The 27,613-nt window shown below is 40.0% G+C and overlaps 5 protein-coding genes and 1 long non-coding RNA gene across 16 annotated transcripts in view; 2 read left to right on the forward strand and 4 right to left on the reverse strand.

Annotated features, from left to right (window-relative positions):
- Positions 1–458: 458 nt before the first annotated feature.
- pms2 (PMS1 homolog 2, mismatch repair system component) lies at positions 459–5,664 on the reverse strand. The gene is made up of 15 exons (XM_068305239.1): positions 5,501–5,664; positions 4,938–5,077; positions 4,679–4,765; positions 4,490–4,592; positions 4,219–4,402; positions 3,890–4,057; positions 3,580–3,677; positions 3,392–3,491; positions 3,169–3,253; positions 2,932–3,084; positions 2,025–2,841; positions 1,784–1,951; positions 1,586–1,686; positions 1,292–1,461; positions 459–1,022 (listed from the first exon to the last, which is right to left on the reverse strand). Exons 1-15 carry the CDS (start codon positions 5,512–5,514, stop codon positions 879–881), a joined length of 2,532 nt encoding a protein of 843 aa, XP_068161340.1. The 5' UTR covers positions 5,515–5,664; the 3' UTR covers positions 459–878.
- Positions 5,665–6,148: 484 nt separating this feature from the next.
- eif2ak1 (eukaryotic translation initiation factor 2-alpha kinase 1) lies at positions 6,149–15,640 on the forward strand. 7 transcript variants are annotated; one of them, XM_068305084.1, is made up of 15 exons: positions 6,149–6,476; positions 7,778–7,945; positions 8,093–8,229; positions 8,978–9,012; positions 9,174–9,273; positions 9,368–9,448; positions 9,525–9,618; positions 9,746–9,794; positions 10,106–10,490; positions 10,595–10,703; positions 10,836–10,942; positions 14,424–14,535; positions 14,641–14,720; positions 14,866–15,099; positions 15,327–15,640. In XM_068305084.1, the coding sequence occupies exons 1-15, from the start codon at positions 6,317–6,319 to the stop codon at positions 15,444–15,446; spliced, it is 1,971 nt and encodes a 656-aa protein (XP_068161185.1). In that variant the 5' UTR covers positions 6,149–6,316; the 3' UTR covers positions 15,447–15,640. The 7 variants fall into 7 exon arrangements, with proteins under 7 accessions (XP_068161185.1, XP_068161184.1, XP_068161190.1 ...); XM_068305088.1 differs by lacking the exon at positions 6,149–6,476 and adding an exon at positions 7,490–7,634; XM_068305083.1 differs by having other exon boundaries at positions 14,424–14,720.
- LOC137588183 (ankyrin repeat domain-containing protein 61-like) lies at positions 12,321–14,565 on the reverse strand. The gene is made up of 4 exons (XM_068305092.1): positions 13,493–14,565; positions 13,153–13,247; positions 12,697–12,853; positions 12,321–12,568 (listed from the first exon to the last, which is right to left on the reverse strand). Exons 1-4 carry the CDS (start codon positions 13,670–13,672, stop codon positions 12,335–12,337), a joined length of 666 nt encoding a protein of 221 aa, XP_068161193.1. The 5' UTR covers positions 13,673–14,565; the 3' UTR covers positions 12,321–12,334.
- A 156-nt stretch (positions 15,641–15,796) lies between the features above and the next one.
- usp42 (ubiquitin specific peptidase 42) lies at positions 15,797–27,182 on the forward strand. 5 transcript variants are annotated; one of them, XM_068305080.1, is made up of 18 exons: positions 15,797–16,925; positions 17,279–17,528; positions 18,584–18,790; positions 18,953–19,063; positions 19,288–19,387; positions 19,661–19,728; positions 19,822–19,892; positions 20,021–20,103; positions 20,212–20,323; positions 21,477–21,617; positions 21,859–21,959; positions 22,158–22,323; positions 22,431–23,102; positions 23,197–23,276; positions 23,381–24,478; positions 25,358–25,656; positions 25,759–25,818; positions 25,934–27,182. In XM_068305080.1, the coding sequence occupies exons 2-18, from the start codon at positions 17,288–17,290 to the stop codon at positions 25,939–25,941; spliced, it is 3,618 nt and encodes a 1,205-aa protein (XP_068161181.1). In that variant the 5' UTR covers positions 15,797–16,925; positions 17,279–17,287; the 3' UTR covers positions 25,942–27,182. The 5 variants fall into 5 exon arrangements, with proteins under 5 accessions (XP_068161181.1, XP_068161182.1, XP_068161179.1 ...); XM_068305081.1 differs by lacking the exon at positions 25,759–25,818; XM_068305078.1 differs by lacking the exon at positions 25,934–27,182 and having other exon boundaries at positions 25,759–25,927.
- On the reverse strand, positions 20,335–24,404 carry LOC137588184 (uncharacterized). Its single transcript, XR_011034028.1, has 4 exons — positions 24,265–24,404; positions 22,135–22,326; positions 21,831–21,950; positions 20,335–21,620 (listed from the first exon to the last, which is right to left on the reverse strand). It is a non-coding gene; the product is annotated as an uncharacterized lncRNA (long non-coding RNA).
- A 100-nt stretch (positions 27,183–27,282) lies between the features above and the next one.
- LOC137588182 (cytohesin-3-like) overlaps positions 27,283–27,613 on the reverse strand; it is a 28,736-nt gene continuing 28,405 nt past the window's right edge. The window contains exon 13 of the mRNA XM_068305091.1: positions 27,283–27,613. This exon is cut by the window's right edge and continues 1,139 nt beyond it. The gene's annotated coding sequence lies outside the window, so the exon portion shown is untranslated.

Consider the following 27,613-nt stretch of genomic DNA (forward strand, 5'->3'; position numbering starts at 1 on the left):
ACTAGTTCTTTACATACCTATTGTAAATGCAAATTTTCATATCCAGTGTCAACTATACTACCTCAAATGTTCGTGCTTTTTAATATTTTATTTTAATCTAAAGTCGAGAAGCCGTTCCAGACTATTTTAATCCTTCATTTTATTAACACAGAAAGCTAAAACTAAAACGATGATTTGACTTTATAAAATATGGTGCAATTAATCAAATCAAGCTGACCACATTATATAATGTGCTGAATTTTTTTTTAGAATTTTCTTGTAATTTCACTGTAATTTTATCTGGGGACAAAAACACAGATCACTAGTGCAAACAAAAACAGGCCCAGCATAGTGTATATGGTTAAGGCATAGCTATTTATAATATAAATTACAATTTAATAATTACTCATGTATTTAATTACATTTCCATGTTCTAGCAGGTACACTGTGTTCTATAATACTATCATTACATCATACTCAGTATTATGGGAACTCTAAGCTTTGACACTTCAATTAATTTCACTAGAACTTAAATACTTTGAGACCTTTAGTATTGGGCATATTGAAGAATATTTTTATCGAGTTTTAAAATATTTTCACATGAAGTGGATTAAAAGGGAACAGACAATAGAAAGTGGCATCAAATTTTGGAAAATATTTGGTTTATTTCACTTCTAAGTGGTGTTAAAATGTATAAAAAAAATTGGCATGAAAAACAGTAATCAGTCTGAAAAAAACACTATCAGTCAATACTTATCATTTGAGCCAGACAACTATGTAGTATGTAGATTTTGTCACAAGAATGAACAATTATATTTAACAGAAAAAATGCGGATAAAAGTGAATTCTTGTCTTGACAAGTAAAGTATCATTATCCAGCGGTTGCTTCCTCAACGTTGTCAGTCTTGTGAGATGATGTCCAGGTTGGCGAGGTGTCTCATGGTGGGCCTTCCATGAGGACAGTTCCACGGATGTTCTATCTCTCCCATGTGTACCAAGAGCTTTTTCATCTCACTGACACTCAATGCAGTGCCGATCATCACCTTCAGGGCAACATAAGCAACGAGAAAATAAGGATTATGTTGACATTCATCCAAACTGGTTTTTGTTTAGCGGACTTTACACTACTATTAAAGCCCGAAGTACATTTACAGGTTTTTATTATTGAAGGTTACTGACATGACCACTTCAACTAAAATTGAAAAAAAAAATAAAAAAATCAAAATATACCGAAAGACAGACAAGAACAAAAAATAAACGTATGTAAATATTTCAAATAAGGTTAAAGAAACTATTTAATGTACAAACTTACAGATTTTCTACAGGCTCTTGACGCAAACATCTGCCTGACACGTGATGGTCGACACATGACCCCTGGGCTGTCACTCAGCATGAAGACGAGCTCCTCAATGTCAGCTGGACCAAAAGTCCAATTTTTACTGGTGGGCAGAGAAACCAGCTTAACCCTCTCCATCACCTGAGCTGCAGTTACAACAAAAAAGAAAATTAAAAAAAAAATCAAGCTTATTGTTTGTATTCACATTACAATACTCTGCGATAATAATCCAACTCATGTTTAAACATTAAATAGATTAAATAGCCATACCTTCCTCGTCAACAAGGAATTCAAATCCATTTTTTCGAAAAATCTCAATGTTCTCTATGAGAACATTTTCGCTGACAGCAGTGAGGTGAAGCTTCTGGGGCCTGAAATGGTAAAAAAAAAAAAAAAAAATCACCCTACAATTAAAACACAATTCTAAGCAGCAGAAGGTAACGTATATTCATGGATCTATATTCTTACACTATCAGTTTCTGTCCCTGGAGCACAGTGTGCTGCTGCAGCATCTCAAAGTTGTACTTCTCATCTGTAGCGTGCTGATCAATCATGAAGATGTCTGAGTTGAGTTTGGTGATAATGAAACCCAGATTAAATTGACCGATGATCTCCATCTGTCTGAACATGTCCTTACTGTTGGGAGGAGATACTATTTACCATTATTGTCATTTTCACTCAGCAGCAGTTTAAGGGATTAAAACTTTACCTGATCTCTTTCTTGAGCTCATCCTCTGCGGTCTGGTTTTCTCCAGGGTTGATCTTGGCCCTGAAGCGTCGATAGTGCAGAACATCTCCAGCACTTTGAGCCCATTGGTCCTGCAACCTCTTAATCCGTCTTGTCAGGTCTTGTAAAGAGAATTGGAGAGGCACCGTCCTTCTCTGTAGGCAGACTGGAGCATCCACCTTCAAAGAGGATCCCTCTGAATGGTTGGATTTGTGTCCTGTGAGCAAATCTGGATTCTCTGTCCTCGCCCTCTTGGCATCAGGACTCATAGCGCAGTCCTTGTAGCTGCATGACTCAGTCAACTCTTCTCCTTCTTCAGGAATAGCATGATTGTTGTCAGTCATTTCTTCGATTGCTTCACTTATAACACCAGGACTGTCCAGTCCATGATTTGAATGTTGAGGATTTTGTGATGGTATTATGAGGTCACAATTGGACGCAGCACTTTCTTTTTCAGATTCTGTATCACTAAATGCTGTTCCATACCTGAACTTATCCAGTGCAGACTTTTGTACCGAGGAGCATTTTGCTGGGTCCCTTGTGGGTTTCAGAGGAGATGTCACATTTGAGGTGCAGATGGTAGGTTTGTCATTGCCCTTAAAAAAAGACTGCAGTGTTTTCTGTGTTGGGCCACTGTTAGTAGTTTTTGTTACCATTGAAGAGCTGTGATGGTTTGAAAAAGCTGCTTTAAGGCCAGCCAGGTTAAGGGATGACTTTGGGCTCTTGGTGCCTGAATCCTCTGCAGGTTTTCTTGGGTTCTCATTAGAAGGGACAACTCGGCAAACATCAGATTTCAGATCTAGAAACAATTAAGTCATTATTACTGGATATAATGTTATTATAACACTGAAATATTAATCTAATATGCTGATTATAAGGTTGAACTTACTAGTGTTGTGTGCAGATGTACTGTTCAGGCTGATTTTATTTACCCCGCTTTCATACATGTTTATAAGCGAGGTCTTCAGAATAGACAGCAAGAGTTTCTCCTCCTGGAGGAAAATCTGTCTCTTGTCTGGTGTTACGTTCACATCCACGCATTCTGAAATAACGCCACAAAAAAAACTCATATAGTACAGAAAGTTGGATGTGTGTGTCAGAAATCACTGTTCTGCTTTTAGCTTACCAGAGGCTACAGCTATGTTCAAGGCAACAAATGGATATTGATGTCTGTTGTACATATGATACACTTCATTCACAAGTTTTGTCACCTGCAAATTTAAAGAAAAACTCAGATATAATACTATAATTTAAAGATATTGTTATATCTCCTTGTACTTCAGTGTGTTATAAACCCTTCTTATGTTAAAACAATTATATAACTTATATAGCGACTAAATATTTATTACCTTAAGAGGATCACACGGCCGATTGTTAATGAAGAAGAACTGCCTGTCCGTAGCACTTCTCCCTACACCATGATCTCCTTGAGAGACAAATCCTGCAACGCTGCAAAAATAGTTTGTATTTTTTGTTGCTGTTGTTTTTGTGTTCTCTGAACACAAAAACAATACTTCAAAACGATGGTATCACTCACGAAAATAGCTGTTTGGGTAGATCTGCATCATGAAGTCCATATTCTTCAAGAATATTTTCCGTCGGGGATACTTGCTGAAAAGGCAGAAGACTCTGCAGCTGCAGACCACAAAACAACCACTAGATTTACTTTTTTGAATAATAATATAATATACTGTAACATAAAAGAATAACAGATCAATAAATAAAATAAATATAAATAATTTAAGGCAGTGTCTTGAATATTCAGCACTGATAATGTAAAATGGACACCTTCTGCTGATTACAAATGAGCAAAACAAAAAAAAAAAGTTTGAAACAAATGTTTGAACCTGTTTTGGCCCAAATATGGCTCCTATGTTGTCTCTCATACTGTGGCTGCCACTGGTGCTGAGCACAGTGCTTCGCTTCCCCTGTCCATTTTGATTGGAGCAAGTGATTCGCACTCCTGTAGAGATGATACAGTAGGACTGCAGGACGTGTATCATTTTGGCATACTCCTGAAATGAGAACAACAAAATTAAATCAATATTAAATTCAAGATGGCATAACATATGTGAAGACCAGAAAACACATATTATATAGATATTTTAGATTATTTTTTGCTCACTTTGGGAAAAAAAAATATAGAAGCAAAGACAGTGATTGTTGGATGACTGGCCTTTTTAATATTGCGTTGGAACTCCTTGTGTCGAACAGGTAAGGTGTAGAAGAGCTGCTGCAGACTAACTGTGGAGCCTTGCTGTCGTGGATGGGGGGACTTCTGCACTAGTAGACCTTTATGGTCAAACACCAGCTTAGTTCCCACTTGACTGGACTCATGGCATGTCACAACACAAAGGTTACTAGTACAGAAGGACAGATGGGATTTCAAAAGACGATCACAGCCTGTATAGTATGCATGACATTAATGTGGCTGTTTACATGTTTACCTCAGAGCACATAAAGAGCTCAGAGCTTCACCTCTGAAACCAAATGTTTCCACATGGATGAGATCAGTGAAGTCCCTCAGTTTTGATGTGTGATGCTTCAATGCTGTAAGACGTAAACAGGAACTTTGACTTAAACAAACAGACCAAGCAGAGATTAGCTGCTCAGAGATAAACAAAGATAACACTTACTAAGTCCCTCAAAGTTGGCTTCTTCTACTCCTTTGCCATTGTCTGACACTTCCACTAATTCAGCTCCACACTCCTTCAGCCTGACATCTGGAACATACAATGACATCATAATATGGTCAAAACAGGTCATATCCGACTCTTAGAAAACGTATTTTCCTACTGTACTAAACCATAAAACCTTAAAACATGCTTATCATGGATATGACCAAAAATGTAGCTACGTGATTCATAGATAATCACCAAATGTATGAATACTTGCCAATGTTCGTGGCCCCTGCATCAATGCTGTTTTCCACCAGCTCTTTGACAGCAGTCGCCAAAGTCAGCACCACCTGTCCTGAACAGATCTGATGCACTGAGTGCTTATCGATGGCCTTAATGGCCCCAGCAGGTTCAGAGCTGTAGTGAAGAAAAACCAAAACTGTTAAAATGATCTGTAAATTTAATTTCTGAAGCAGCCTAGGTCAATGTGTAGTTACAGTTAAAAAATTATAAAATTGATAAATACTATGTTAATATGACCTGTGACACATACATGAGGACCATGGAAATAAAGGAAGAGTTAAATTTAATTGCTACAACCAATCATAGCGTCATTATACTGCAAGAGTGACCCCATTATAATAAGTATGTGTGTGTTTAAATAAAGTAAAATAATATGCATGACACGGAGTTTTCATTAATGGGTGACATAAATGATTAAAAGTGAAAATACTGGGTCTAAAATGTAAAAGGTATTCAACGTTACAATTTACTAAGACGGAAGTTCAAGAATTCTCTGCAGGTCAGTTCGATAAAGAAACGCTTTTGCAGATAACCTACCAAGCATCAGACATCTTTTAAGAGTGAATAGATTAGAGAGACTTTTTCTCTAAACGTGACTATTTGATACGAGAAAAGGATGAGAAAGCCACGAAGACGTCATTGTCAAATAAGGATAGTTTGCAGCTTTTATCCATAAAGTTAATGTGAAAACGCAGCGTATCGTAAACACAAATGAAGCGATACCGCGCGTCTGCGCATGTTTCTTCGTGAGCGTCACTCGTGCGCAAAGCTGCGCAGTTTGAATAATTTTAAAACTTTTAGTGGCGTGGAAACATAACGTGAGATCGTATCGATAACCACGTCAAATATCGACGATAATTTCAATAAATGACAACATTGACAAGTTTTATCGCAAAAGTGTTCAAAACGCTGTCGCGTTCACTCATCAAAATATGCGGGTAATTAGGGCTCGTTGTGCAGTTATCTCATATTTTAAAAATGATACAAATCTCTTTTTGTGTTAAAGTAAATTGATGTATATATGTTTGTCTTCTGATCTCTATTTTTAGTATGATTTAATATAATAGAGATTTTACATTGTGCTACTTGGTAGAACGTTTCTTTTCTTTAATATACCTTTATTTTCGTTATTGCTAAGCACGCACATTTTCAGAAGGTCCCTAACTCCTTATTGCAACAGCGGAATCATGGCTGCCCGGTGACTTCACCGACCACCCTGAGAAGTGGGACTCGGTTGGGATATGGAAACAATGTGAACATTTGGGAGGCTTGGAGAGATTTTTTCTTGATCGTAAAAAATCTGACAGCATTTCAAAAAATAATTCCATCTTCGTTTTTTTTTTTGAAGTAATAATGTACAGTTCAGCGTCTAACAGAGTACAGCTAACCTCGGAACGTTCTAGCAGCGCTAGCGGCCACCATGTGTTCCATCAAAACATCAGATCCCCCAGGAGACGAGAAGTTAGTCTGATCAGCTTTTCGAGCGAAGAGGACGAGGACATCCAGTTTGACAGTAAGTAGTTGTTTTATGGACGGTTGTTGGTTCGTCTCCCTGACATTGGTGTTAGTGGTTGCTGACATGGAGTTTGCTTTTGGTGGATTTTAGGATTTCATACAGTAAGACATCAATGAAACCTGATCCTAAATAGTTTAAGAGTGTGTTGCTATGGGTAACATCTAATGCTGTCGTGGCCCTGAACTGCTCTCAACCCCTCCGTAATGGAGCCCCTCCAGTAACCGACTGATGTAATGAACATGAGGGTGAGTATTTATAGGTTGTAGAGGTCCACCGTCGGGGGGTAAACTCAGCCCATCCTGGTTGACTTTGGGCAGGAGGCGGGGTACACTCTGTACCAGTCACCAGCTTATCGCACAACAACACAGACAACCAGTCAGTCACAATCCACATCTGATGCATGTTATTGTTGGTGAGCAAATTCTAACACTAGAATGAGGTCATTATATGAAAACAGATTATAGATATTGTACTTTTTCTTTCTGAATCTTTTTGTGCAGCTAAACCCTGATCATTAACCCTAAAGTTTAGCATGGCTGAACAGAAATACAAGAAATAATAATTAATCCCCTTGGGGGCAGCTCCTTTATTGTGCGCCCCAATGAGCTACTTGTAAAGAGGACGGTGCCTTGCTCCAGGGCACTTTGGTGGTGCTCATTTGGTGAACTGGCACTTCTTAACTGCTAGTTCACACTCGGATCTTTTTGGTTCACATGGGCCTTGAACTGTTCACCCTCCGTCCCCCAACACCTTGTAGACTGAGCTACTATTGCCCCAAGTGCTGAAAAATCATCGTTCAGCAATGAGTTTCTATTTCTGAACAAGTCAGTTAGAGAAAGGGCTTGTTATGAAACCAATCTCCATTCCCATTCGGCACAGTGACCAAGTTTGTCAGCCTGGTCATGTGTTTCAAGAATGCAGTTAGGTGGAGGAGACTGGAGTCTGCTGGAACAGACAGATAAGAATGAGTGCTATACACGCCCATCATGTATAAACAGATGTAAGAGAAGCTCAATTTCAGCCCCTAATGCGAAGAGAATGATCATTAGTAAGGCTGTGTGTGCTTCACATTGGATCTAGAGTGGTTTTATACCAAGAGAATGGACCTAGGAGACAAAAACATTGTTGAAATGATAGCTAAAGTAATTGAAGAAGGTAAGGCTTGAGTCAATTTAAAAAGAGTCAGATACATTCAGAAGTGTGTGTCTTCTATTTTGAGGATTTTAGGGTTATTTAAACTGATTTGAATCCACTTGCTGGCCTGTTTTACATTTTGCTTTTTTATTATTCTGCTCCAGCTTCGGACACAGATGATAACTGTCAGGTGTTGATGAATGGCAGAAGCTACTTGTCCATCCAGGAGTTTGCCTCAGCCATCCCCAACCACCTCCTCCTGGGGTCGCTGCTGGAGCACCTGTGCTTTGTATATGAAAGCAACCCAGCACGCTCACGCATGCTGTTCAAAGGTAATTGCTGAGGTGTTGTATTGGAACTGACATCTATTTTAAAAACTGCAGCTGTGTGGCTCATATTCTGACACTACATCAGATGGTGTCAGGTTGTTATTTGTTGCTAATACCACCTTGTCCACTATTTTGCTGTCCCTCTGGTAGTCATTGGCCAGCAGTTAGCTGCCATGAATCTCCTCTCCCCTTTGGCCGTAAGCGATGAGTTCAGTACCGTCAGATTCCAACACAACCAGGCCTTCACTGAGCTGCTACGTGCTGCCAGCTCCTCAGTGTATCCACAGGTAACTAGATAGATACATCACCAGTATCTCCACCATGTCTCTGTAGAGACATGCTTCCATATTTTATGTTTGGATTGCAGGTTTATTCATGTATCACAGACACACTCAGATTGTTAATTGTTTATTGTGGACCCAAACATTTTAAAAACCTGGATTACGTTCATCAGTACTTGTGATCTTCTTAGGGAAGATCTATTTTTCAGAGCATCCTGAATACAAGATTCAAGCTGTACAAAAGCCAGCTTGCATTTTGTGTGTGGTTTTTTTTGTGACTTTGATTTTTCAGGTGCACATTTAAAGAGATCGAGTGTCCGCCTGAGCTGAATAAAGTAGCTAATATTTTTTATGTTTTATTTATCAAAATAGCGATAGGTTTAAGAACAAATAAGTAGTCAAATTAGTTGAATTTTATTTGAAAATTAACATTTTGAATTGACATCATGTGGCCTCCTATCTGCGGTAGGTTACCGTTCTGTTCTGCCTCTGTTCTCTCAAATGTCAGCTGGTTTGCACACATGTTATAGTCCACTGTCTTTATTTGGATCTGTTGGGGTATTTATAAGTAATTATAAATTACCCGGAATTATCAGTATAAACATGTGAGTAAGAACAAACTGGATGAGATTTTTTTTATCTTTTATGCTCTTATGTTTGTGAGCAAATACAAGAGAAAAATAAAGAAATGGTGATCCATGAGGTACAAAGTTTGGATATGAATATTAATCAAAGACTTCTTTTCATTTTGCAGGGGCAAAAACTCAGCACAAATATCCCTGCCATAAGGTAGGTTGTATTTTGATCAGTTTTTAATGCTGAGTTTCAAATATTATTACAGTTGTTGCTGCTCACACATAAAGGAACAGATTATCAGGGTCGCTAACTATATTCCGGGGGAGGAGAAGAAAGTCAAATTGGTATTTTGTTTGTTTTTAATTTTCTTCCAGACCAAAGGAGGGACTATTTCAAGCACAGACTTCCCGGTACATTAGTGAATTTGAAGAAATAAGTAGACTTGGAAAAGGATCATATGGAAATGTTTTTAAGGTATGTTACTCTGCTCTACTCTATTTATTTGAATTCCTCTGATGGAAACAATAAATTGATCGACACCATGTTCATCTCTGACATTGCCTTTCAGGTTGTGAACAAACTTGATGGACAGTTTTATGCTGTCAAGAAAATTCTCATCAAAAAAGTCTCAAAAGACGACTGCATGAAGGTAGATCATCGATGTTCTTTTTCTCCCAAATACAGGGTTTGTGAAATGTTTTACAGTCTTTTTTTTTTCTCCTCAGGTCCTCAGGGAAGTCAAAATGTTGTCCAGCCTTCAGCACGTAAATGTTGTTGGCTATCACACTGCATGGATGGAACATGTTCAGCCTGCAGCAAGTGAGTACTTTGCTGCTGTCCTGTAACAACTTCATGACTGAATTCATTCTTCAAGGAGTTCTGTGAAAAATGAAACCTGTGGTTTTTATCTAAGACAATCCTGATGTGCAAACACTTATTTTTATAGATCGTGAGTCTCTCCTTCCTGCACTGGAATCACCTGGACCACAAGACAGGTAAGATCCAATGGTAACTGATCTTATTAATTATTATTACTCATTGTAATACAAATTTTAATTCATAGTCATTCAAACAAAGCAATAAATCTTTGATTCAAGTAAATAGACAAATTTTACAACAAAATCTCTTTTTGTTAGATTTGTCTTCGAAATGTTTTATACTGTGAAAAAAAAAACTGAATTAAAATCATGTTCATCTTTGTCAGTGTGTTGTGGCAAACTCAAAAAATAATAATATTCTTAACGGTGTTGAAATTTAGATGCAGTTATAGTAATTATTTAACATATTAGGACCTTTTCATTCACAGTTCTGATGAGAGCTGTGACAGCAACAGCAGTAGCTCCTCTGTGATTTTTCAAAGCCGCAGTGAAGCGCCAACAGATGCTGCCCCAAGTACCAATGGACCCTTAAGAGAAACCTTGGGCATACAGGCTTTAGTTCCAACCCAGGAGAAAGGTCAGGTGGTGTGCCCTAAGACGATGCGCTGCATCCCCAAGAACTATGTCCCTTGTGTGTTCCTTGGACGGCAGGAACCCATGAAGAGTTCCAAATGTCCCGCCACGGGCTGGGACAGTTCAGCGCCGTTAGATGATCAGTCAAGCAGAAGCAGCATCGAGCTGAACAACAACTCCCACGTCAACAAGAAAGGTCCACAGTTGCCTGACATCTGCACACCAAAGCCTTCAAAAGAGGTACCATAGGTGCTCAAAGACAGTCTTATCAACAAAACTATTTCAACTACATGGAAATAGATTGAGAAAATGTTTTCTTCCTCACGATTGGACTGTTTCTGTAGGTGCAGTTCCACCTGATGCTCTACATTCAGATGCAGCTGTGTGAGCGATCACTGAAGGACTGGATCTCTGAGAGGAACCTCAAACCCAAAGAAGAACCAGCCTCAGCATGTAAATAATAAACATCCATCTCATTATGACATATTAGAAAATTACAGAATTATTTTATTCTGACCCAAGTTTTTCACATCTGGTCTGAAACATACTGAAAGATATTAAAAATCAGTATATTTGTATTTTCAGGTCCTTATGGATGTGTTGATGCTGAACTAACACTCAGCCTGCTGAGAAAGATAGTTGAAGGGGTGGTCTACATTCACTCCAGGGGAGTTATGCACAGAGACCTGAAGGTAAGGTGCTTCTATTTAGTTTGATCAGATCACATGCAGTTAGCATTTGCACAAAAAGTCTTAAATCAGAGCAATTTCATTAAATGAGCCTGTTTATAGTCTGTCAAAAAGAAATATGTATGTTCTCCCAATAGTGAAATACAAAGTTATATACCTTCTCAGGTAAGGTCTTTCTCAACTCTGCTCTCTTCCCTGGGGTATGCTTTAGATAAATGGCAATCTTACAAATGTCCTGTAGCCTCCTTGGTTGCGTAATGAGTTTTAATAACTGGTCTCTCTGTTTAAAGAAACATGGCAACGTCAAGGTTGAGGGTAGGTGTCCTTTGTTATTATAGACTGTGACTGGGTAGGTCAAACTGAACAGTTTCAACAGTAGCGAACCATTCCTTATATTTTGCCTGTGGTTCAGGAACAGGAAGAGACAGCTCTCCCCTGCTTTGTTCCGCTTATTGATATTGGCTCCATAGCTGAGCAGCAGGTCCACCATCTCCATGCTGCCCATGCTGCACGCCTCGTGTAAAGGCGTCATCCCAGATTTGTTCATGGCATCGACCTCGGCTCCGTGCTCAAGCAACTCACAGATGCAGCCGTTCCCATCTGCCAGGGATTTCGTGTTCTTCATAGCCAGCGCCACAACAGCCATGTGCAGAGGACTGTTCCCAGACTGCTTCACACCCTTGAAAACAGTCGAGGAGTTAGTTTAATTTAATTCATGACAGATGTAGAACTGAATTCACATATTTCAGCAGGATTAAGAATTATGAAACTAAAGTAAGAGCACAACCAAACAGCTGGATGTCACATGGATTTCTCCACCAATTTGCGAATTGGTGAAGATTATTCCTTTTTTTTTTTTTTAAAGTTAGGTGTTCCTGTGTAAGGGGGTGACATTGTGTGTTGAGGTGAATGTGGAATTTCTAAAAGCAAGTCCTCCTTTAGCAGTGGAGACACAGACACAGAGTTTGCCAGAACAGTAATGAGGAAGTTGCAGCAAAAATATTGTGACGCTACATTTCTTATTCATACTTTGTTGCAAGATATCAACCATTAAACACAAATCAAACTCATTGAACCGTGTAATAAACCTCCATTACTAAAATATTTCAGAGCTTACCGTATGGTGATTTGTGTGGTATTATATGGTATAAATGTAAATCTGTTTTCTTCTGTAGGAGAGGAGCACACTTTTTTTGGGCTGAAAATGTTATTGTGGAGTGTTTTCTTAAGTAGCAAATCTGCTGTGGGGGGAAAAAGCACAGACACTAGCTCTGTTCAGGTGTGTTTGTAAGTCGTGGAATGTACTCATTACATGAGGAGATTTACAGGTTGGTTTCCCTACTTCTCCGTGCCAAAATAGCGTGTGAAAGGGTAGTCTGCATATTATATTTTAGTTTAAGCAAGAAAAAAGACAAGAACAACACAAACCACGTTGATATGTGCTCCCTCCATGATCAAGCTGGCTATCATGTCTTTATGGAGGATCCCAGCGGCCATATGCAGGGGCGTCATCCCGCTGCTGTTGACAGCATTAACATCAGCGCCATAGCTGGTCAGGATATGAATGGCAGACAGAGCCGCGTGGCGCACCGATAGGTGGAGAGCTGTCTGGTGGCTCTCCCCTTCCACCTGGAGAGAAACCACAACACATTACCGCCTGAGGCAAAACATTAAGAGGAATTTAAAAAATATTTTACAAATGACCTATAACCAATGACTTTCTTTTTGCTCAACTAAATGTTGAAAATCTTTTTCACCTCTGCATTGACGTCAGCGCCATGCTCACAGAGAAGCCGTAGACAGTCCTCTGCCTGTGTGAGCGCAGCTGTCCTGGCTGTAGATCCTGGTTTTGTAGTCAAGGGGATTGGCCAGCAGGTTATCAACAAGTGCAGAGTGGTTTGACCAAGCCGGTCCCTGTGATGGAGGGACGCTCATTGAGTCGAGTGCAGATAGGCACTGGCTTGTGCCACTTCGTATTTGTAACAGGAAGTTTCGCAATCATTAAAATCGAAACTTTGCTGTTCACAGACTTCCGTCTTTCCGGAAGTAACTGTGCCAAGCTCAACTGTCATGAACTAAGTTCAACAACTCATTTGTTTGTTGGGGTTTTTTTTTGCATCAGCAGCTTGTCTAAACTTGTATATCATTGATATGAGGAATGTTTGGCATTGGTGTGTCTATCTGTATTTTTTCCAGTGTCTGTTTGTCAGGACCTTATTTCAGGATCTGCTCCGGCTGACAGCAGGCTCTGCATACTCTTAAACCTTCTGTAAGAAGCAGCCAGATGAAGGGGAGGCATAGCAAAGCCCTGAGGCAAGACATGACAAGACATGACAAACTGGAAGGGTGTAAAACACAAATGCTCTGCAATTTCTTTCGACTTATTTTCAGCAGTTGAATTACGTTAGATCATTGGCATAATATCTATCAGTAATTACTGATCTTGTTGTTATTGTCATGTTTTTTGTACAGATGCCCCTTTTCTATCCATGTGACAAGTTTCATATCAATCTTAACCTGCAGTCCATATATTTTACACCTAGTCGTTCTTACCGTCAGATCTTGACCGAGTTCCCCTTTTTTTATCTCGATGCGACATCTGCTGACGTACATTTTTGACAGGTCTTGTATAGCTCCCAAATCTTCATCCATAATTGCAGTACAGAATTCATTGTTGTGACTCTTGGTAATGTTGCAACTCCTCTCCTGGCGTCCCTCGCTCTCCTCCGCCATGGCTGTTCACTGCCTCTCACTGTTGCCTGTGTTTAGTTTTACTGAAGGAGTGTCGTGGTTGAAAGCGGTTATTCTGGTTTGAGGAAGCAAGTGTAGATTTCTCCGAGGCATTTTTGCTAATTTTGGTACTCTGATAGAGGAGAATCAAGATGAATATGGAGTATTTGTAATATCTGTGTGATGTTTTCAGTCAGATTGATTTCATCATGAATGTTTCAGAGGTGGTCAGCAAGGTGGAGCAACGGGTAGCGCTGTTGCCTCACAGCAAGAAGGTTCCTGGTCTGAGTCCTTTCTGTGTGGAGTTTGCATGTTCACCCCGTGTCTGCTTGGGTTCATTCCGGGTTCTCTGACTTCTTTCCACCTCCAAAAACATACAGCTTAGGTGACCTGGGTAGATCACATTGTCCATAGGCGGGAGTTTGCACATGAATGGTTATTTTGTCTTTTGTATGGCCATGTGATGAGCTGGCGTCTTATCCAGGGTGTACCCCGCCCTTCGTGGCTGTAAATGTCAATTGCGATTGTCTCTACTGGATGGATGGATGGATGGATGGATGAGAGGTACAGTATTTCCTGCACTATAAGACGCACTGGACTATAAGGGGCACCTCCAATGAATTGTTGTCCTACAGTGTTGGATATATTATTTTTGTGTGTAGTGTATAGAACTTTTATCTCAAATGCGTACATTTTTCACATCCTAACACTGTGGAATTTTAAACTGTCTGCAATAACTTTGTGTTCTTGGCAGCCAAGGAACATTTTCCTCCATGGTCGTGACTGCCATGTTCGCATTGGGGACTTTGGTTTGGCCTGTAGGGATTTAATAATGGATGCCCATAAAAGCACTACCTCTCCAAGTGGTAATGTATTTCTGCACATCTGCACTTGTTTGACACAGTACCTCAAAGAACCACCAGAAGATGGCGCTCTTTTCTTTAGAGTCACTTCTGTGGCTTATTTTACAGATTGTTCGCACACCACAGGTGTTGGCACATTTGTATATGCTGCGCCAGAACAACTGAAGGACTCTCACTACAATTCAAAGGTTAACACAAAAAGCATCAATGTTTTGCTAACTTTTGACCAATTTTGTACGTAATGTGTCTTTTTCATGTAAGGTTTGTCATTTTTCTTCATTATCATGGGTTTTGTGAGACCAAACTTGGTTTATCTTGTTGCTGCTCTTCCAGTCAGACATGTACAGCATTGGGGTGGTGGCTCTCGAGCTGTTCCATCCCTTTGGGACAGAGATGGAAAGGGTCCGGACTCTTGGAGACCTAAGGGAAGGGAAAATCCCAGAATCGTTCTCCCACAAATGGCCAGTCCTGGCAAAGTACGTCATGAAGCTGACAAGTAAAGAGCCAGGTGTTCGGCCCACGGCCAGCGAGCTTCTACAGAGTGAACTCTTCTGTTGTAAAGACAAAGTATGTATTTTATGGATATCTTTTAGCTCTAAAATTATGAAATTTGCAGCTATTAGTAATTATTATTTTGGATCGAACCTAAAATGTATGACATATCACCTGGGAGCAATTGTTTTCATTTGGAACTGGATTCTTTTTGTTTTACAGACAAAATAGGTACATTTTATCTGTAGTACATTCTTAACAATACTTTCCAGTCAATTTTAAGAGTACTTTTTCTCCTTCAGGTAATCTGTGATTTGCAGAGAAGGGTTGGAGAGCTGGAGGAAGAGATCATGCAGCTGAGAAGACAGATCAGTCAACCCGGGCATTCAGAAGTTCAGTTTTCTGAGTCAGAGAAAACCTGAGCTTTAAAATCTCATCTGCTCACGAACTATCAAAACTTAATTTGTTTGTTACTGCCGCACTTTGTTTTGTTTGCATGGAACAAGTGGGAGAGTATTTGTGTTTAAGTAAGCAAAAAAGTGCCTCTTGTACACCTGGATGATTGGGTGGATTTATTTATCTTTAAACCGCTGTTCAATAAACCCATATTCTGCCATGTGTTGTGGGATTTGGAAGTAGCATGTGTTCACTGATCTCATCTCAAAATTGAAATTTATTTTTCAAAGCATTACTCTTATCAACAACTTTTTAATTTGCCCTAACTGCAGATTAACATTGTGTTAATAAAATTCAGAGGAAAAACAAAGATCCAGTTTTCAGCTTACTAAAAAAAATATTTGCATTCCATTTAGCCTTACTACTATTGTTGGAAGGGGGCTAATTTCTTTCCATTAATTAAAACACTTTAAATCCTTAAAATAGAGCTGGTATTGTAATTGATAAAAATCATTCAGATGGTCTACTCCTAAACAAACATTTAATGATTGAATTGTTTATTACACAAGTGTAGAGTCCGATAGTACACACTGTTAGTCGAACATCTTGAACACAAAGGTCAGAGGGATACACGATCTTCCCCAAAACGTTTCTCATACAAATCGGTCAGATGAGCCAATAGGAAACCTCGTCTCATCGCAAGTACCCGGATGTACCCGTGAGGCAATTAGCTACGTCATTGTTCACCGCCGGACACCCACTGGAAATAAGGAATGTATTTACAATCGCTATTAACGTATATATAAGAAATTCCAGGTGAGTGTGATCTTGCCTGTCGGGTGAAGTGATGTCTTAATTGTGTATCTGTGCTGTTTTTAACGGCCTGGGCCGCTGAGGTTTGTAGTAGTAGCCTTACACCGGTTCTCTGTCATGTCGGAGTGAGCACACAAACGCTCTGGTCGAGTCTCCTCCGGAGGAGCTAGCTAAATGTCCCGCTACACGGGCCCTCCCTCGTGAATTAAATATTTCTCAAAAGCTTAACAAGAAGGTGTCAGCTGGAACGAATAGTTAATTGTTATCTTAGTCTCCGCCGTGTCGTTCTGCATCCTTCGTATCGAGCTAGCTAGGAGCGCTAGCCTCCGCAATGCCGCACGAGCCACTGCAGCCGAACGCCGGAGCACTTCCGTTAGCCGTCTCCATGGGTTACAGCCGCTCGCGCCCAACACACTTCCAAGTAGTCTTCGACGGGGAAGGTGGGTTTTCATCGGTGCTCTCAGTCTTATGGGGACCAGCGGATGTTTGATTGGTGTTTTTATGCGGGCTTAGCGACGCTGCGTGTGAAAGGCCTAGCAGCCGTCTGCTAGCCAGCGTGAGCCAGCCTGCCTGAGCGGGTGGGAGGGAACAACTGTCGCTAACGTGCGTGTTTCCGACCAGGACATTTCCCCGAGTGCCTTTTTTTTTTTAGCTAGCTACAAACTCAATGTGCTGTGTTAACTTAATATTTGGTAAGTAGAACTCGTAAATTGAATTCTTTTTTAAAAATTTATTTATTTGAGCAAATTTTTCTCCCAACTTATGGTATTTATCCTCTGTAGTTACAGTAAAAGTCCATTACTGTACAGCGGTTGGATTTGCTCATGCGTTTTAAGGTATCTCACAGAGGGAATCTCAATGTCTTTGATTCTTCACTGAGCAAGTGATGTAAAAATGTGATTCAACTGCATGTGGTTGTCATGATTTAACCATATATCTAGGAATCAAGCATGTAAAGCAACAACAAAGAAGAAACTTACAAACTTTGAGCTGATCTACATTTTCATTGGTATTATACATTTGTGTTTTTTTTCCTATCATGCAGCTATGAACAATGACAATAGTTGACAGATCTTCAGAAAAGTCTGACCACGAGTCAGTCGGATGTAAGCAATCATCCTTCACCAGTGGAGACGTGAGGATGGACAGCAGCTGTTGCAGTAGCTGGGCGGTGGGTCCCACCATGACCTGTGATTCTCCCAGGCTGAAGGCTCCTGGAGGCTGTGTGGGCCCCACACCTGGAGCTGTAGTTTACAACAGTACACCCTCCACAATTGACCGGCCCAATGAGCAAGGTAGTAACTAATGCTTTGTTCTTTTTTGTCAGCAATGTCTTATCATGTATCTAGAAAACTGAGAGTGAATTATAATGGATGATGAGTGTAGGCAAAGTTAAGTTGTATTGCATGCCATTTTCTTCGCGACAGTATTCAATGTGAGGGACAAAACTGAGGCCACGTTGAAAAGACTTGATCTCTCATTGGTCTGTGTAGACTCTGAAGTGTTCTCATCATTGCATGACATAGTTAATGCTGACAAACTCAGGCTTGCAGGCAGTGTCAAATGCTACATGGTTGGAGACCTATGCAATAAACAGATGATAGAGATGCCACCTACTGTTTGTGTTAGAAATCTTCATTAAAATGCCCCAAAATCAGCAATGAACATTTGATGTTTATCAGAAAGTGCTGCCTGATTTCTGCATTGATGTGTGTGGAGAACGTCCAGAATTTTGCTAATCACAGTATTTGGATGTTGAGTCACTTATCAACATTTTACTAGTGGGTTCTTAGCTCCTGCAAGGAATACCAACTACAGCAACAAAAAATGGAACAAAATTAAAACTATCAGAGCCTGAAAGCACGTATCTGTCATGGGTGAGGGAGTTTAATTTGCCCACTTAACACCTTGCAAGTGCTCTGCTGCAAAATCCTTGTGTAACTTTAGTACGCTTGTGCAGTAAAGTATTAGCTTAAGGAATGTCTGAAAACCAAATAAAAAAGTAGGATTTCTTTAGATTTTCTGTCTATTTAAATGTTTTATATATATATATATATATATATATATATATATATATATATATATATATATAATGTATGTGTTTATTAACTTGTTGATAGCTGAATTGCACATAAATAACCATTATGAGATGTCTGTAAGCCTGAATGGTAGTTGAGAGGGGGTGATGTGCTCTCAGGGGGCATATGAGTATTTGGGAACCCGTGACAGACCGTGTGACATGCAGGGTTATGATGGTTTGAGACTATCATGGCATTATAACCTCGCAGAAAGCAGCATCCTTGGTTTAACTCTCGTATTGGTAATAATGACGTGTGCTCTGTGTGTCCAGTGATAAGCAATGATGACGGCATTGACTTGCCCCAGAAGGTCCTCTTTCTTCCTGAGAGGCTCAACCTAAAGTGGAGTCAGGTTCATCGTATCGGTGCAGGCCTGCAGAACATGGGGAACACCTGCTTCCTCAACTCAGCTCTACAGTGTCTCACTTACACACCTCCATTTGCAAACTACATGCTGACACGGGAACACTCCAAAACATGTAAGTTTAAAGTTTGATGTTCATCACAGCAGCAGAGTGCGTGTTATTGTGCATGCAATAATGATCACATCATTCTCGATCCATTCAGCATCATCTACTCATTACTTTCTTGCTCGATTTAAATTCTTCTCCTTTTGTTTGGTCCTCCTGTTCCTGCTGCAGGTCACGAGCCAGGATTCTGTATGATGTGTACCATGCAAAACCACATCATTCAGGTTTTTGCCAACTCTGGGAATGTCATTAAACCCATTGGTGTACTCAATGAGCTAAAACGTAAGTGCCTGCACAGCTAAAAAACTAACAGTGTTCTTTGCTTATAAAATATCTTTCTAAGTTAAAGTGCTGTAATGCATAGTCTGCCTTACAAATTGTATGTGTATTGTGCATGTAGTTAACATAGGGATCACAAAAAAGTGGCCATCTTGCAGAGGTGTTGGGCCACCAAGTTTGAGTGTTTCTTACTCTTTTGTTGTTTGTGTGATTTCCCTCCAACACAGGGATTGGAAAGCACTTCCGCTATGGAAGCCAGGAGGATGCTCATGAGTTTCTGCGTTACACAGTGGATGCTATGCAAAAGTCCTGCTTACCTGGAACCAAGTAAGTATCAGTAAAGATTATTGACTTGACAGACCAGTATTGTTGCTTGAAAGAAAAAGATGTCCAGTGTAAGCAGCTTTTTTCCTTGCTGCAATGTACATACGAACATGTTGCCAAGTAGGTCACAGACAGTCTTAAGGCTTGTGAATATGTATAGTCTACACAAAGCAATACAAACATAAAGTTCCAAATAAGCTGGTTCAGTCGGGAAACAAATCCTTGTCTTTATTCCTACTGGTGTGTTTTACCGTCTCGTTTTTATTTTTTCTACAGATTAGACAGACAAACGCAGGCAACAACATTCATCCATCAGGTATTCGGTGGCCACTTAAGATCCAGAGGTAACTTATTAGTGTTGATTGTTCACTTTTATATAATTTCATGTCACTGTTTTCTAGTTCTCACTAATGCATTAACTGATTTTTCTTTTTCAGTCAAGTGTTTAAACTGCAAAGCTGTTTCTGATACATTCGACCCTTTTCTTGATATTCCTCTGGAGATTAAGGTAAATGAAAGGTTGTTATCAGCATTGGGTTCTGTTTCAGTGTAAATGTGCCACAAAGCGACCAATATAAATTTTGGCAAGGATCTTATGACTATAACATGACTAAAACTGATTTTGTGCCCGTGCAGATGGCACCTAGTATCTCCAAGGCTCTGGAGCAGTTTGTCAAGCCAGAACAGCTGGAAGGGGATAATGCCTACAAATGCAGCAAGTGAGTTTTTGCAGATAAGAGATAAATAGTGAAGATTACAGCAAAGTGCCAGAGTCTTGTTTCTTTATTTGTTTGATTACTGACTAATGAAATATTTGTTTTCTTTAGGTGCAAAAAAATGGTCACAGCTTCAAAAAGATTTACCATCCACCGCAGTGCCAATGTGCTCACCCTCTCTCTTAAGCGCTTTGCAAACTTCAGTGGAGGCAAAATCACAAAGGTACCAATGACTTGTGCTGAACATTATGTCAAGAACACTCGTTGGGTTGAATCTTTTACTGGCTTTATGTTTTGACTAGAGTATGTCATTTAAACGATTACAGAGAAGTACATTTTCACAGTAATGTGAGGCGAAGAAGCAGCTGCATTTTTTTCCAAACTGCCCCAACAGTTAAAGCTGTTTCCTTACAGCCATTAAACTAAACAGAAAATATAAAATAATATCATGTCATGCTGTGAAGGAACATTTCCATTTTGCAGTGCTTACTATTACCCGCAGTGTTGAATCTCTGTCTTAATGATGAGTTCTCTAAGGTTGCAGCAACGACACGAAAACAGTTGATCTTCAACAAACAGAACATTTTAATTTATAAGTGACTGTTAACTGCTGCTATCCTCTAACATCATAAACATATTTTGTGTGTAATAAACAGGACAAGATATCTGTCCTGTTGTTTTGACGGAGAACTCTGATGTTGGAGCACATTAAGCAGCTGTGTTGATGTAATTAAAAAAAACACACCTACATTATAACAGAGGAGTAAATCCTCCCTGCATACTATTAATTACAGTTAATGATAAATTACATGTAGCTGTGAAAACACCACTACCACCTCCTGTAGCAGATGTGCAATTACACTGTATTCTGGTACATCAATGATAAAGCAAACAAAAGCTTCGCTGTGCACGTTCCCTTATTTTGAAAATCACTGCTTTAAACCCTGGATGTCCTTTTTTGGATTCTGCACGGCCATTCTGTCAATGTGCCATAGTCGTGATTAATAACAAAACTTCCACCGGTATCCAATCCCCTGCTCCTGCACGGTGTTTTTGGCCTGTTAATTTTAAATGTATTAATAATAAGTTTGTTACATATCCAAATTGTACCTTTTTTGACCTTGTACTTCCTTTAGGCCTCAATATTTCAATCAATCAATCAGCTTTTATTTATATAATCATATCTGAAGACATTTCAAAGCGCTTTACAGAGAGAAAACCAATCACAAACCAAGATTGATATTGCAATTGTTGTCAAAGGAATAGCTCTTGAGATTAATGACTTGCATAAAAACAGAGATTTCTCGCATTATAGTTAGTTTAAGAAAATATTTTACTGTAAGTTGACGAATAACCAACTTCTCTCTGGTCTTCAGGATGTGAGGTATCCAGAGTACCTGGACCTGCGGCCCTTCATGTCTCAGTCTCAAGAGGAGCCCCAGGTCTACGGGCTTTATGCTGTGCTGGTTCACTCTGGATTCAGTTGTCACGCTGGACACTACTTCTGTTATATCAAGGTACTGGTTTTGGAGAGAAACCGCTGCTGTTAGTAGGTACACCAAGTCATCTTTGTTTGTATTTCTGACCGGAGCTACTGAGTACAACAGTTCAGCGTCCTGTTCTACGAGTACTCCTTCTCTTCAGACTGAGACTCTAACTCAGAAACTGAGAAAATAACAATTTGAATGTAAGATAGAAAATAAACTGGATTTCTGAACAAATATGTTTACCTGCCAATGTTTTTGTTGTGTCCCTCAGGCTAGCAATGGGCAGTGGTATCAGATGAACGACTCGTCTGTGTCTGTCAGTGACATCAGGTCCGTCCTTAACCAGCAGGCCTATGTCCTTTTCTATGTCAAGTAAGTAAATCATTTTCAAGTATTGTATGTTTTATTTAATAATGAAGAGGTGGAATTATTTATCACATAAACAACATTCCAGGCTGACACCGAAATAGTGATTGGCTGATGAATGAATGAATGAATACTGCTTCAGAGAGGAGCCATCGTCATTTAAATGATTTACATCTCGAACCTTCTTTCCTTTTGTGTCATTAGATCCAGTGATGGGAAGAAAACGGGCGACTACAGTCACATGAGCCATAATTCAGGCGTTCCTGGTCAGTCATCTCCACGACCTGTGGTGATACCACGCATCAACACCACCGTCCACCACAACAACGTTGGCTTCATTGGTCCCCAGCTGCCGCCACACATGGCTAAGGTACTGCAGATAAGGATACAGTATATTTTTAATGTTATCAGTTTCAGATGTCTATCCAGTGCCTGAGAAAGACACTCATGCTTGTGTCCGTTTCATTTTTGAATCAGAATGCTCTCCATGTCAATGGGAATGGATCTCTAAGGGACTACTCTTCTAGTTCCAAACCCAGCACCAGCAGCACAGCTGTGGGGAAAGCTAACCACGGGCTGGCTTCTTTATCCATCTCCCACTCCATCAGCCGACCCACGATGATACCGGACCAAGACAAACGGCAGAAACTCTCATTCTTCATTGGACAAAGCAAACAGAGCCGTCCAACTTCCTCCTCCTCTTCTTACAACCAGTCGACTTCTGCTAGCAACGGCTCTTCGTCCAGCTCTTCGTCCTCCTCACGTTCTACCTCAGATGTCCAATCAGACATTCGATTTGTTCCACGTCAGCTCAACCATGTTAACGGCACGTCTTGCAGCAATGGTGGTCACCACCATGGAGGGAATGGAGGGTCTTTCTTGGTGCCTTACAGCCAAGAGTCTTCAGAGGAATCGGATCAGGAAAATGGAGGCATTCTGGATAAAGGTGCTCTAGCCAAGTCTCACGTTAATGGAAACAACAGAGCAGGAGAGGTGCCTGATAAACCTCCTCAGGCCACTGAAGGAGAACCAGGAGCACACCACAGTGGGAACAGATCAAACGGACCAACCAATGGTGTTGCCAAATCCAGTCAAAACGGACATCATTATGGACACCACAAAGTTAATGGACACAACTACCCCGATAAAGTAAGTTTAAAACATGGTGTTTTTGTTATTTTGTGTAATAATAACTGAATGAAAACTAGATTTGTGACTAAATGATCCTCTTTTCGCCCCTCAGATCTCTGGCAGTAATCACAGTACTTCATCCCCTGTGGGAGCTGTTACTAATGGACAGGATGGTGACCCTAACCGTACAAAGTAAGATAAGGACTTGGTTCCCATTTGTATAATTTTTTTCAAGCTACACACCACAAACGTGTTGTATAAAGCAATAATGATTTTGATGTTTTGCTTTTTTTCAGCAAAGAGGATCACACTTCTGCCACCTCTCAGGCTGCTACTTCTCAGAGCATCCATCCTGCTGCCAGGGACAGCCAGCATCTCTCTGCTCCTGACTCAAGGGCTAAAGCTGAACCTATACCCCTTCCTTATTACACGGCATCCTCCGCTGTAAGCTCTTCTCCTTCAGCCCCTGTGACAAAGGTCCATTCAGTCACTTCTACACAATCTTCTACTTCTTCTTCCTGCAATGGTGATATCATTGTGGCTTTGTCCACTCCGCTTGAACATTCACAAAACACCAATGAGACCTCTGCAGCGCCACCGAAGATTAGCACAGGTGGGGAGGAGTCAACGGATCTACAGCAACCCAATCATCTGTCAGAGGGAACCGAAGGATGTACAGATGCTAAAGAGCAGCACCAGGTTAAGCCCAGTTCTAGATGCAATGAAGGACAATCCTCCAGAGACAGATTGTACTCCGACTCGAGCAGAGACAGAGCGCGACATAACAGGGACAGGAGCCCAGAGCGAGAGAGTGACTATGACCGCCATCGTTACAGACGGGACTACAGAGATCATCGTTGTCATCGCTCACACAGGGACCGCTTCTCTCACAACAATCGTTACTCCAGGGATTGGGAGTTCCAGCGTCGCCGGGACTGGAACTTCCATCACTCAAGGGAACGTGATCGTGACCGGAGCTCCCACCACTATCGCCACTATCACCATCCCCGGCCCAGAGAGGACTGGGGGCGTGAGCAGCGGGGACATGGTTATAACTATCATGATGAGTCGCACAGTCACTGGAGGTGGAAGGAGGATAGTAGAGAATCCCGGATGATAAAGGAAAAGTGCAACGGCAGGGATAGAGACTATTATTCCTCAAAGGAGGAGAATTCCTCACCTGCCGCAGTCTCAGAAACCTTCTCAAAGTTCACTCAGGCTCGTTCCTCCACGTTGGAACAAGCAGCAGATGGGGAGGATCAGAATCACACGAGGACGTCACGTCCTCTGAGCAAGGAAAGGGAAGATAGCTCTGACATCTATCGCTCAAAGAAACACAAAAAGAGTAAGAAGAAAAAGAAGTCAAAGGACAAAGACAGATATCACGACAGTGGGTGAGTAATGTCTGCCTTTATGATGTTCAATACATTTTTATCCAGTTGTCATCTTGTACAACCATCACAATCAGATGACCGCCACCAGCTACTGTTTACTATTGTTTATTTGCACAAGTTCATCTTTTTACCATTTATTATGGTAAATAAAGATGAAGAAATGTCATTTGTACCAGTACTATTTTCCTCCAAGTGATTAGCATTAGCAATTAAAATTTTCTCAAAAATTGACGCTGCTCCTTTTAACTTGAAGCGCCTTACGTGTCCACCGAGTTCCAAAATCTGTAAAAATTTACCATTACATTAACAGCCTGACATTAAAAACATGTTAAAACTGGACCAAACGATACAATATTTTATTAATTAAAGACGTACATTGGAGCCTCTGACATTGGTTAAATTAAATCTCTAATTTTTAAGATGAGGACTTTGATGGATTTGTGACAAAAGATTAACAAAAAAATAATGTGAGCGTATTTTTAAATACACAGTAGGATAAGGTTCAAGCAAACTCACTGTTTTGCTTCCGTTACTTTGTTTTAGCATGCGTCCAATAACACGGTGTGCCCTATGTATGGCTTCAGTACAGAAAAAGGGCGCATTATTGAGACCGCACTTTGTAATTGGTATGCCATATGGTGCGGAAAATATGGAAAAACAAAAAAAAACTGGAAATCTTTTTTTTTTCTAAGCCTCTGGGAAACTTTTTAAATAAATCTTTAAACAAGAAAAAGCAATTTTTTTTCATGTATGTCACTGAACAGTGAAAGTAACCAGACTTATTTTCCTTACAGGATCTATTTTTAACTGAAGACGAAGCCTAATAACCTCTGTTTCTGTGCATCAAGCAAAAAACATGGTGTGTTTTCTGTCCTCTAGGAGCTCCGACTTGGAGTCAGATCGCACCACTGAAACTAAAAAGAAGAAAAAAAGGAGGCAGAGGGACAGCGAGTCTGAGGAGCGAAGCCCAGAAGCAGATCGGAGCCACAAAAACAAAAGGAGCGAGGAGAGGGAGAGGGAGAGCCGGAAACGTCGTTACTATGACGTGAAGGACATTCAGCACGACAGTGATTGTTCTCCAGAAAAACACCGGCGAACAAACGACGGCAACGGCAGATACAACCATCAGCTGCCCACCAACCACACGTCAGCTCACCACCATCTCAATGGATACGCAGGTACTACAGCTTCCTGGTTCAAAGGCCTCCAACATCAGTAGAACGATTAATTTATCACTGCCTTGGGGTTTGCTATTTGTAAGTGCTGATCCTGTTTCATAGGAAACGGTTACGGTCAAATGAATGGCAACTCACATGGATACTCCAGTGGCTCAAACATCTGTGAGTTTGAGCCCCTTTAATGATTGTCATGGTTGTCTCTGAGAGAAGTGAAAGTGAATTTTAGATCATTATTCTGCAAATGAATTACACGGAGACCTCCTCTGTTTCATTTCAGATGCATGAGCACCATTTCAACAGAACAGACTGAACTACAGAAAAAGGACATCAATGGCTGTTTGACGGGCTGCTCGGCACAGGAAATATGTGTTGTGTGTATACGTTGTATATATTGTATATAATTTAAATGTATTAGCTGTTGGACAAAAATGTTTTTTTTAAAGCAAGGCATTGATTTATTTGCTGTAATTCTCTTAAATGTGGTCAAGAACGTTCACCCATTGAAGGTTTAAGATGAAAAATATTAATATATATACTTCTATCAACACAAAGCCTGGAGCTTGAAGATCTCAACTGCTGCTCAGTGGAACTCAGGACTTTTTAACTTTTTAATATTCACAAACAGATATTCACCTGCTTCAAAACAGAATGAATCAAAAGGGAAATGTGTTGCTAAGTGTTAAACTGTAAGGTGTTACGTCTGCTGCGAGTTGAAGGTGTCACCATGCCTGAAGAGGTGCAGTGGGGTTTTTTTTTTAAATTCGATTAAACTCCCTCAATAGAGGGAGTTTTTACAGATGGAGGCAGACGAGTGCTGTGCTGGGAACAAGACTTTGCTGATTTATACCTCCATGTTAACCCTGGACAGACTTGAGGACATTTCCCAGCTTTTTCTGTTTGTTTCTATAAGATTCCTGTAATTTTTAATCTTTTTCACAGAAGCATTTGCTTTTCTTTGCATCACTTCTTTCTCTATTCTCACATTCTTCTTTTCTTTGTATCTTAAAAAAAAAATCTAATTTGTTGTCATGGCTATAGACCATTTGTGTTTGCTTTTAATGAAGAAATACCGTTTGTGTCTGCTAGCATCATACAGAATACTGTGAATTTTATTTTTAACTGTACTATCAGTTATTTTTATATATAAAAATCCTGTATCAGGGTTACCTGTAGACTATTGTTTTGCTTTGTTTTTAGAAAAATTGCATTTTAATTTTGAAAATTCTTCTGGAAAAAAGTCAAGAATGAGTATGGTTTGCTTTTGTTTTTTAGCTTTAGAAAGAGTTGGAAAACAGTTATCTTTAGTTTAGCATGTCAGAATTTATACATTGTATGAGGTAAAAGCCTTAAAATAAATTTGTTAATTTAAAAAAAAAAAAGTTTCTTTACGTTTGTCAAAACATGAAAAATGACTGATGTCAAATGAGTTGTTGGGCCTTTTTTTGTGTTATATACAAGAAAAAGATGTATTTTCTGTTTGAATAAACTTTCTACTCTAGTTACATCAAGCTGTAGAAAGCTTGAGGGTAGAAAATGATGATGCTTTGCTGAAAAGACACTTGTTTCAGCCTCGTAATTCACAACAATTTTCCAGACCTGTTATGTTCAGCCTTGATTCAACTCAGACATGTTTTCTTGTCAGGGTGTAACTTTATTCAAAGTATTCAGGAGCAGGACTCGGGTCAGGATTAAAAAAATTAAAACTAGGAAAAAGTCATATTTCACACAATTCATCACGGTATTTTGAGACTTATACTCTCTTACTTCATTCAGCTTATACAGTATTTTTGTTCAAAATATCTGATCTTCAGTAATAAAATGGTATGATGAGGTTCCACTGCTCTGCAAAGAGCTACACACACCTTCTGTTCCATTTCTGTAAACTTGTAGAACTGAAAAGGTGAAACGGCAGAGACGAGATCACCAATGAATGAGAACAAAACATGGACTATGTTTA

This window comes from Antennarius striatus, chromosome 21 (assembly GCF_040054535.1).
Source record: "Antennarius striatus isolate MH-2024 chromosome 21, ASM4005453v1, whole genome shotgun sequence".
NCBI lineage: Eukaryota > Metazoa > Chordata > Actinopteri > Lophiiformes > Antennariidae > Antennarius > Antennarius striatus.